Source organism: Candoia aspera, chromosome 2 (assembly GCF_035149785.1).
Source record: "Candoia aspera isolate rCanAsp1 chromosome 2, rCanAsp1.hap2, whole genome shotgun sequence".
Taxonomy (NCBI): domain Eukaryota; kingdom Metazoa; phylum Chordata; class Lepidosauria; order Squamata; family Boidae; genus Candoia; species Candoia aspera.
Window position 1 is genome coordinate 68,273,693 of NC_086154.1, and position 10,843 is coordinate 68,284,535.

General features: G+C 40.8%; 1 protein-coding gene across 1 annotated transcript in view; it reads right to left on the reverse strand.

Annotated features, from left to right (window-relative positions):
- Positions 1–8,660, reverse strand: part of ITK (IL2 inducible T cell kinase) — a 41,565-nt gene extending 32,905 nt beyond the window's left edge. The window contains exon 1 of the mRNA XM_063292139.1: positions 8,450–8,660. Coding sequence (XP_063148209.1) covers positions 8,450–8,587 — 138 coding nt within the window. The 5' untranslated portion in view covers positions 8,588–8,660. The remainder of the gene's footprint in view (positions 1–8,449) is intronic.
- Positions 8,661–10,843: the final 2,183 nt, after the last annotated feature.

The window sequence follows — 10,843 nt, forward strand, 5'->3', positions numbered from 1 at the left end:
GAGCCCCTTCCAAGTTCACACAAAGCTCAAGTAAGGGATGGAGAAGCACATTCAGACTTGCAAGATTCTGTTACTGTAGCTGGTTGAATAAAAGTAGTCCTGCCTTACACAGCATTGGTTTCTTAGTCTGCTTTACCTTATAGGACTGACACCTGCCTCAGCTGACTCTGTTCTGAATCACTGCACACACTTGGCTGCCCTCCAGAGAAATAGGTGGTAACACCTAATAGATTTTATACACTTTGGAAATGGCTTTGGAGAGTGTTGGAATCAGAGGGAAAATACTATTTCAGGGCTGATATAGCTATGCTTTGCCTAAGCCTGTCACACTTGTGGTCTGGGGATACGATGACAGCAAAGTCACGGCGATATGGCAAATATTGCCTGGGCAATGCTCATGTACAAATAGGGATTGGCACTTAAACAAATGAGGGAGGGAAATTTCAGTGATGTCAGACTTGCAATACGTTTTTAAGTTCAGGCAAGCAGGCAACATTAGCAGGATCAAGGAGACTAATTTTTCCGAAGAACTAATAGTATCCTGTACAATTGAAAGAGTTTGCTTCTAGTGGGTTCCTACAGACTGTCTCTCACACAGAGAGAGCAGTAAATATAGACCTATGCAATAGAATTATGATGATTCCATCAGGTTTCCCCAATGACCAAGCGATCATTGCTTGAAACAAGAGAAGAGCAATGTGCTTAACTGCTTACAATACTAATTAGCCAGACAGCAGGGAACAGAATGCATATAAATTGGCTGAGGGCTGCAAACAGTCACAGAGTGCCTATATATGCCTTAGGCTTGCACAATTAGCTCCTTAGTTTTTGTGAGTACACTAAAAAAAATGCAAGTCATCTATCTGAACTACAGCCAACTTAGCAGTGGAAAACTGGAGCAACTGAACATCTCTCCACAGGTGCTGTTTTGATAGACCCCAAAAACACATTGATCCCTTCACAGTGAATTTTGACAGTACATTGATATGAAACTGAATGCACTGGGTGAATTGCAAACTGGCACTTTGAGTTCCTTGCTTGCTGTGCCTTCCTTGCTACATGTTTTATAGCTTTGCTCTAATTCAGGGTTCCAGTGAATAGAATCTAGAGTAGATTAGTTTCTAGGCCCCAGAATAAAATCCATAGACTACAACAGGTAACCTGATGCCCTTCAAATATTTTGGAGTTCAACTCCCATCAACCTTAGCTATACAAAGCTACTGTGAAGGACTGTGGAAGTACTAATCCAGGACATCTTTAGGAGACTGGTTAGCCTATGTGCTAGAGCAACAGATATTGACTGACCCTATAAAACGCCCATAATCTAGTATTTATGGCTATCTACTGTGCTTCAAGTAATGCATAGCAGGAGAGGAACTGCAGCAGCAAGATCTCTTATTTGTTTATTTTTATTTTATTTATTAATCAAATTTATCACTGACCATCTCCCAAAAGGGACTCTGGGCGGTTTACAATAAAACATAAATAAGAAAAATAGAAAACCATTAAATACTATAATACATAAGAAAATAAATATGATAAAAACCCCAATGGCTGGAAGTTCTCTGTGATTTGCAAGCAGAGCAGGGTCCTTCTAAGAAACTAACCATCCCCAGGAATGGCTACTCTCTCTCCCGCCCCAGGCATGATAACAGAACCAGGCCTTTAGTTGTTTCCTAAAGTCCAGGAGGGAGGGAGCCAATCTCACTTCCGGGGGAAGGATACTTCAAAGGGCAGGGGCTGTTGCAGAGAAGGCCCGCCTCCTGGACCCCGCCAGATGGAATTCTCTTGCAGACGGGGTCCGTAGCATGCCCTTTCTGCACGACCTGGTGGGACAGGTTGATGTGATGGGGAGGAGATGGTCCCTTAGGTAACCTGGACCTGTGCCATGTAGGGTTTTAAAGGTGATAACCAACACCTTGAATTGGACCCCGAAGCAAACTGGCACCCAGTGCAGCTCGAGGAGCAAAGGGGTGACATGTGCTGATTTTGGGAAACCCAAGATCGCCCGCACGGCTGCATTTTGCACCAGCTGTAGCTTCCGGATACTCTTCAAGGGTAGCCCCATGTACAGCGCATTGCGGTAGTCTATGTGAGAGATAACTAGGGCATGCGTGACTGAAGGGCATCTCACTCCAGGAAGGGGCGTAACTGGCGTACAACACAAAGTTGCACAAAGGCCCTCCTAGCCACGGCTGCCACCTGCTGTTTGAACAGGAGCCGTGAGTCCAGGAGGACCCCCAAGTTATGCACCGGGTGTGTCTGGGGCAGTGCAATCCCATCCAGAACTAAAGATGGCAATTTCCCAGAAATCGAGGAGCCATTAATCCACAGTCACTCTGTCTTCCCTGGGTTCAGACGCAACCTGTTGTCCCGTATCCAGGCCCCCACAGCCCCCAGGCACTCGGAAAGGGTGGCCACCTCTTAGTCTCTCCCACATGGTGGTTTTAACTCTGAAAGACCACAAGATACAACTCAGAGTAACAAAGACAAGAAAAGCATATTGATAACATTGGCAGATAACATGAGAAGCAACTTCGCAGAATGGTTTAAAGCCACAGACATATTAGCCAACTAGAATTAGGCTTGAGCTGTGCAGGACATAACATAAAGAGGATAAAGTTCTCCTTCAAGTGAAACACAACTTTTGGTGAGTTCATAGTACACTTCTCTGCAATTTTACTGGTAGTGGTATGGAAGGATTTGCCACAGCTTTCTTCCTGGATTTTTTTTTCTTAACCTTCCAGTCCAGCCTGAAGCCCTAATATTCCCCAGACTATGAAACAGCTACCAGACCTGATCCTGGTTCTAAGCCCAGAGGTCATACCCGCCTCTTATTTTTTTTAAAAAGAATTGTCATGTTTGTTCAAGCATATTTAAAACTGTATCAAAGAGAAGAAAAAACTCCCTCAAATGGCCTCAAGTAACCTGAAAAAATAAAGAGTTTAAAAGATGATACAATAAATAAATTATTCTTGGAATGTTTTGATTTATCTCTTAGGGCTCCAAATGACTCACTTCATGCTATCTCAGTTGGGAAATTAAACAACAACAAATGCTGGAAGAAGCATGGATAGGCTCAGGGAGTTACTCAGAGTTAAGGTCTCCCACCCAAATAGTAACCAGGTCCAGCCCTACTCAGCTTTTGTGGGGAATAAGTCAAATTTGACCTGGTACTGCCTCTGGGTAGGTGGAATGTCATCTTCATAAATGATGAGCAGGAAAATGCTCTTCAGTCACATCTGCCAGCAGGCTTCACCAAAGGAATCTCCTTGGCTACTCTGGGAATGGGGTCCTAGAGAGGCCTTCCTTGTCTTATGTTATGGCAAAGCAATTCTTGCCTAAATTTATAGCCTATATTCAGCAGATACTAAATGTGTCCTCTTTGTTTTCTTTTCTGCAACCCTAGGATATGTTCAGATCAATAATGATAGCCAAATCTTATTCATCTACTCCAAATGAAATTGCACTGAGTTCAAAAAGATCTGCTAACAGGTAAATATAAAAAAATGTGTAGCCTCATAGTAGCAAGGCAATTTAAGCCCAACAATCCTATATATGTTCCTTTAGAATTAAGCTCATAGAGCTTAACGTATTTTTAAAAGCTTTTACAGAAATGCATGTGAATTTTCTGCTCACTTAGACATATTTCAACAGAAGAATCTATTTAAATCTAGAACAATTTTAATCCCCCTGACAATTTATCAACCAATCATTTGGATTATCTTATTTAGCTTTTTAATCAGATGCCACCAAAAATCTAGTTTCAAGGCATTGCATAAAAATATAACTGAGGGAAAGACACAGAAGCAGCAGAGCAAATGATCAAAATGTCTTAGGCAATGGTTGTGTAAGAATTAATGCTCTCATCTTAGGTACACACTTCCTAAATAAGCCTGACGGATAAGAAACATGACTGAGAAGAAACCTGATGGCTTTTAATGCCTCTCTGGTTTGCCACCCTTATAAAGTAAATGCTACCTTGTTCACATGTTATATATACAGTTGGCTATGTTGCCTCTCTATTGCCATAGTCCAGCATTCCCCAAGTTAGGTGCCCTCAGGCTGTATGAACTTTGACTCTTATTATTCCACAGCAAGAATGATTATCATCATGATTTCTAGGAGTTAAAGTTCACAGATCTGGAAGGCATTGGCGTTGGGGTGGTCTCTCTTTCCTTCTAAATCTGGCTTGACTGTGCCTTATCCCATGTCAGCCATCACACCTGATTCTGTGGCACCATAGTTTGAATAACATCTGTGCTACTAGTTTTTGGCAGGTAATCTTAGGAAAGCAACTTCTTCTCAGACTTGGCCTGGCTCACATATAAAATGTAGCTAAACATCTCAAACTCTTGTGAACCTCATGACACAATAATATACGTAAAGGATATTACATATTTTAAAAAGGTACTGTATATAAATGCTAAATATAATATATTTGCAAGGCAGAGGTATGTATGTACATGTATACACATTGATACAAATGTTAAAAACAGAGTTGGATCAGGAAGAAAATGGGGTAAGATTAACAAGCTACAGACTTTCAGGAGAAAATTATGGAACTTCTGAAAACCTGATCAGCTGTAATCCTTTTTCAAGGACTTTATTAAGGAATGTGGAAGTGATTTATAGCACAATTGCCATATCTAAAATTTAGTAATAGACTTTTAAATTGTATTCTTAAATCATTTTTTTTTAAATTAGAAACTGTACTTTCCCATAAGGTTTATGATCCAGTGGATTTCCTAATTCAGTCTGGTTCCAGCCAAATATCAAATGATCAAAGCCTTCAAAACAGGACAGAAGAAATCCTAAGCCATAAGTGCTTGCTTCTTATTGACCGTGGTTTCAGTACTGACATACTTGTTTGCTAGATTACCATGATGAGACAATGCATCCAAGCAATGATTTAAGAAAAATAAAAAAGATACAAAAAAAATATCAGTTATTCCTGTTGTTCCACATGTCTTCTTTAGAACAGTGAGAAGTGCCATTGTGCAAGTGCTCCCTGGCTGATGGAATGAGTATACAACAATTTTTGTCAACACAGTGCCTTTCAAATGAGTTGGATTTAAAATTCATGGGCTTTGCTGGCTGGACATTATGAATGTTTTTGTTCAACAGATCTGCAAGTCATGGCAGTGGGAGGGCTATTATGGACAGATGAACCCTGGATGAAATCATGCAATATACTAGAAAAGAAACTTGGAGTAGTAGAATCCTGTATTTTTATAGCATTTTTATAGCATCTAATTCATCACCACACACAGCCCAGCTAGGCTTTGAATAACTTTTCTTTAGCATCAGCAATAAATACTTTATAAATGCAGCTGTTCTGTGTCTCTGTAATTCAGCTATAGCCATTTCTGAATCTAATGTTCTGATTTTTAAAAAAAATGTTTCTTTTTATAAGGCAGCTGTTGCTGTTTTGAAATGCATTGTCCATTAAATGTCACAAATGCTACCATCAATTTTTTCCAAAGAAAACTTGTATGAAACATTACGAGGCTGAAATTTACTGCTATTGAGGAAGGAAGGAAAGAAGGAAAAGATAATATAACTCTTCCATGCTAAAGTTATTTTATCAGAGACACTAATAGCTACCATCTTCTCAAAGGACTAATACAGTTATAATCTTCTTACAGGAAGCCTTACTACGACTTTTTAAATTGTAACTCTCATCTCTGGCACAGAAAGTCCTTTCTCCTCTTGTGTTTAGCACGTAATTGCCATTAACATTAATGAAAGGTTTGTATGTAATCAGGGGAAGAATTAACCCCAGAAAAACTGTCAACAATAAGCATCTGTGTTTTCCAAAATTCATTATACAGTGCACAATGAGGACCTATCTCACCATGAAGGAAAGCACTCATAATGGATATGTGTTTCCAAGCTTGACTCTCTGCATCAGTCCACCAGCATCTCATAACTGGCTTCCTTATTATAAGATGCAAATTACTATTACAGACAAAACTTTTTCCCCCCACTGAAAATCTGACCTTGCATATACTGACGTATGCCTGCAAACTATGCATATGCCTGCAGTCTAATTGGCAAACAGCCTGGCCCTGAGCAAAATTCTCATGTGAATTACAAAAGTACAAGTATTCTCAATCTTTTCAGGGTTCTTGGTTTTTAAAATTAGGATTCTGCCTTTTTATAAACCGCACTCAAGGCAGACTTACAAACATTATATAAAAATAGAACCTAAAACTACAAATTACAAAGACTGTAATAGCAGACAAATTGAAACACACTAAAACATAGCCATGAGAATCATCAAAACTGGAGCCATCAAAACTGGAACCCAAAGAAAACCAGTTAATTTCACCAACAAAGGCCAGAACAAATCAGTGTCTGCCAACAGCGGCCAGTAGCTTTCTTTGGAAGGCAACTGTAGACGTAGCACAACCAGAGAACAGTCTTCACCACAGGTAGCCTCAGTGGGCAGAGGTATTCAAAGATGTGGGTCCCACAGAGAGCTTATGTGTCAGAAGAGTCATATGGGTGTAAGTGGTCTCTCAGTATCTGGCCTTGGTTACTCACTGAGGCACTTTACTCCTGTCTTAACAAAAAACAGCATGCCAGTCTGGTTTAAAGAAACTCCAGCATTAACAACCCTTGCTCCCAGGCCAAATTTTCAGGTATAGTAAGGGCAATGTAATATTCTGTGCCTATAAATTGCACTGCATAAACCAGTTAGGTTTTTTAAGCTTATTTTTCACAATAGTCTTTTTTTCCCTAACCATATACTGGTTACAAAAGCTTTTCTTCTCGCCACTTGGATTCTGAATGTTGATAAGCACTGATTGTATCAATTTAAATTCATTTGTGCGCGTGTAAGATTCGGGCACTTTGAAATTAAACATTCTAATATTCCGCATTCACAAAAAAAGATGATAAAAAAGTTATCAACAGTAAGCTGGGAAGGTGCAGGAGGGGGAGGTGCGGCAATGGTTGGGTCCAGAGAGGCTGGTGCAGGGGTAGCGTTGGGTGGAGAGGTTGCAGGAGGGCTGAGGGCAGCGACGGGCTGAGGCAGCAGTAAGCTGGGACGGAAGGACAGGAATGAGGCGACAGGAGGCTGGAGAAGTGGAGGGCTGAGGGTGGTGGAGGGCTGAGGGCGGCAGCAAGCTGGGACGGAAGGACAGGAATGAGGTGGCAGGAGGCTGGAGAAGCGGAGGGCTGAGGGTGGCGGAGGGCTGAGGGCGGCAGCAAGCTGGGACGGAAGGACAGGAATGAGGTGGCAGGAGGCTGGAGAAGCGGAGGGCTGAGGGTGGCGGAGGGCTGAGGGTGGCAGCAAGCTGGGACGGAAGGACAGGAATGAGGTGGCAGGAGGCTGGAGAAGCGGAGGGCTGAGGGTGGCGGAGGGCTGAGGGCGGCAGCAAGCTGGGACGGAAGGACAGGAATGAGGTGGCAGGAGGCTGGAGAAGCGGAGGGCTGAGGGCAGCGGCGAGCTGGGGCAGAAGAACAGGAACGGAGGTGTCTAGTGAACAGTTGTCCCTGACAACCTGTTCCTCTCTGGCATGCCAAGTCAGCCTCCTTTTCAATTTCAATTTCAATTTTTTCCCGCTTTTCCCAATAATGGCTCCAATGTTTTTAAAGAACGGGACAAAATTGACATTTATATTAAAACAACGGGACGGTCGGGAAATGTTAAAAAAAACCAGGACTGTCCTGTTCAAAACGGGACGTATGGTCAGCCTACCTATCATCCATTACCACCTCTTACCTGTGGTATTAAATAACAAATGGGGGAGCAGGAGGTGGAAGAAAGCTGATGACAGGATTTTAAAAACAATGAGCCAGAAAAGCTACATTTGTCTTTCATCCTACTTTCATGAGAGATGTAAAAGAAGCAAGTCCAGCTTCTATGGAAAGACAAAGCAATAAAATGGTAGCAATTTGATCCTAACCATTTGTACAGGACTATCTGCAAAAAATGTATTTCAAGAGTATTTGAGAATGGATCCTAAATTCAGAACTGTTTCAGAAATAAATATACCACACCATCAAAAAGCAGCAAAGAGGAAAGAATCACCTTGGAATACTTAAGATTTCATCAGTGGCTTCCACACTAGTTAGTTAAACTTGAGGTCTTTAGCTGATAGTGGTTACATTCCAAGCTTTCAGAGAGTTGGCCAATGGACTTCCCTAAGCTGGGACTCTGAAGTATTATAGTCAACTGAAATATATTTCACTTCCCTAGGTATTTAGCCATGGGAAATCACTAGCTTTGTTTACAAAATAGCTGTGATGTTATGAAGCAAGTGCTATGAATCCATTATACGTAGAATAAACAGAAAGAGTAAGAACTTTGAATGCTTGCTCTACAAAAATCACCAGTAAAAAAAATCAATTAGATCTCAGATATCACTCATTTTCTCCCATGCTTTTGTATCTTTTGAGTGACAAAGCTAGAAAACTCTATGGAAAATAGCACACATACCCCAGGCCGACGTTCAAAATAGGTCAGTCTTGATTTTGTTAAGACGAAGAATCGAACTTTAAAGTTGGAGGGGGAGGTCCTTCTCTTTTGCTGAGATTTTTTAATCATTTCTTCTTCCAGAAGAACACAGTTATTCATTGTCCGACAAGCGATGATCCAAATTCCAGGATGAAAAGGTACCTGCTCTTACACTGCACACAGGAGACCAAGAAAATGAAATTAGGAGACAAAGAGTAGACTGTCTCAAACATGGATGCAGAAAACAGTGTAGGTGCTTTATCTTTCCATCTGTCATCCAGGCAGTACTGTTCTCTAGCTTCCTTTCTGATACAAAAACCATAACCACATCCTTTCAAATACACTGTGCACTACATTGCAGTTTATGTCAAACATGCATGGGAAGGAAAAAGACCATTGAAAGGTAACTCAAAAGGTTGAACAACAATTGCTTGCTGTTTGTCTAAAAATAAACACTTAAGTGAAAGCACTTGGTTGATGGAACCATATTTCCCTTATGACCAAAAAAAAGTAATAAAACTATATGCTTTTGTTTTGCTCTACCATTCAGCTATAGGAAGGATTTGAATGAATTAAGCTTTTTTAATGCTTGACCATTTTTTAAACTTGATTCCAAAATTCAACTGCAGTTCAGATTTTTAATTATCCCATAGTTATTGATATGCTTGGGGGGCTATTTATTTCAAAAAGTCTTAGGTATGCTTACTTTCTGCTGATATTTCTTTATGACACCTATTGTAGAAAATATATACACATATATTTTATAGATGGATGGATACCACAGGATTTAAGAAATTATTTCCCACATGCAAACAATTCCCCCAAAATAGATAAACCATTATTAATTGATCAAAACACAGAACCAAATAATTGAATGAAATCGTTTGATGCAGATCATAATTTTAGACTGATGGTGACTATGCAAAATTATAACTGCCTATATTTTTAGGGAGTTTGAATGATTTTCCTATCTATGGGCCCATTCCCTTCCCCAGTTGTTATCTTTTTGATTTACTGTGTGCTCATTTTTCTTCCTATTTTGTTCAGTTGTTCAACCAAGAGAATGATGATGGTGTCTGTGCTCAGTTTCAGTGGAATTTGTGGGTTTACAATTGCTCTCAAATAGTTGTTTCATTGTTTTGGCTTCTACATATTAAGGAAAGCATACAAGGTATGTGGAAGAATGTGGGTTACCCCCTGACTGCTTGACCTGATGCCTTTACTGGCTGATTAAATCAGCTAGCATGCGACTGGTACCATGCATAATGGAGGTAGGCAATATCTCCTTGCAGGAGGGATGTGTTTTCCCTGCTTAATGGAGACAACAATAAGCTTTCTACTGAAGAAGCCTCCCTTGACCAAGGAGATCTGCATAATTAGAGGCCAGTCTTAAATATTCTGTTCCTGGAAAAAGTGATCAAGAAGATGATAGCTTAACAGATGTAAACTCATCTGAAAGATATTGATTCACTTAACCTATTTGAATCAGGATTTCAGCAAGATATGGTACTGAAGTTGCTAGGTGATTTTGAGGGATTATATTTTCTAGAAACTGCATGGAGGAAACTGTCTTGGTCATTCTCCTGAACCTCTCAGCAGTTTTAGTATCCTCAACCACTGTATTCTTCTGAACTGCCAGTCAGGACTGAGCCTTGGCTGCACTGTACAGTAGTCCAGTCCTTCCTTTAGGGTTACATGACACAGATGACACTAATGGACTATGATTGACCTATAGTATCACTGAGCTAGTGTCCTGCAAGATTCCATATTGGGCCCACCTACACAAATCTGTTGGCAAAGGTTGAAATGAGGTGTCAGCATGTTGAGGACATCCAGTTCAATTGCTCCTTACCATTCATCTGCAACAAAACAATTGGTATCCAAAATCTTTGCCAAAGTTCAGTACTACCATGAGGTAGATGAGAGAGAAGGGCTGAACTTAAGTCCAGAGACGATGGAGATGCTGGTGGTAAAGAGGAAGCTGGATTGGGGAATTACAACTCAGCCTGACTGCACTTCCCTTAGAAGAGGAGGTTTAAAGTCTGAAGGTGGTCCTTTATACTCATCTGTCATTGGATTAGTAGTTGGAAGCTGTGGCAAGTGCCTTTTCACAATTATGCCTAGTCTACCACTTGTTACTCCTGTTGAGCTTTTAGATCCGAGGATGGTGTCCAGACCTTGGTTGTATCCCATCTGGACTCCTGGAATGTACTCTACACAGAACTGCCTTGGAAAGTGTCTGGAAGTTGCATCTGTTGCAAACTGCAGCAACTAGCTTGCTAATATGTGCAACATACTGGTATCATATGATGTCTGGATTGAAATATCTACACTGGTTGTCAAATGCTTACTGTACACCATTTAAGGTTTGGTGTA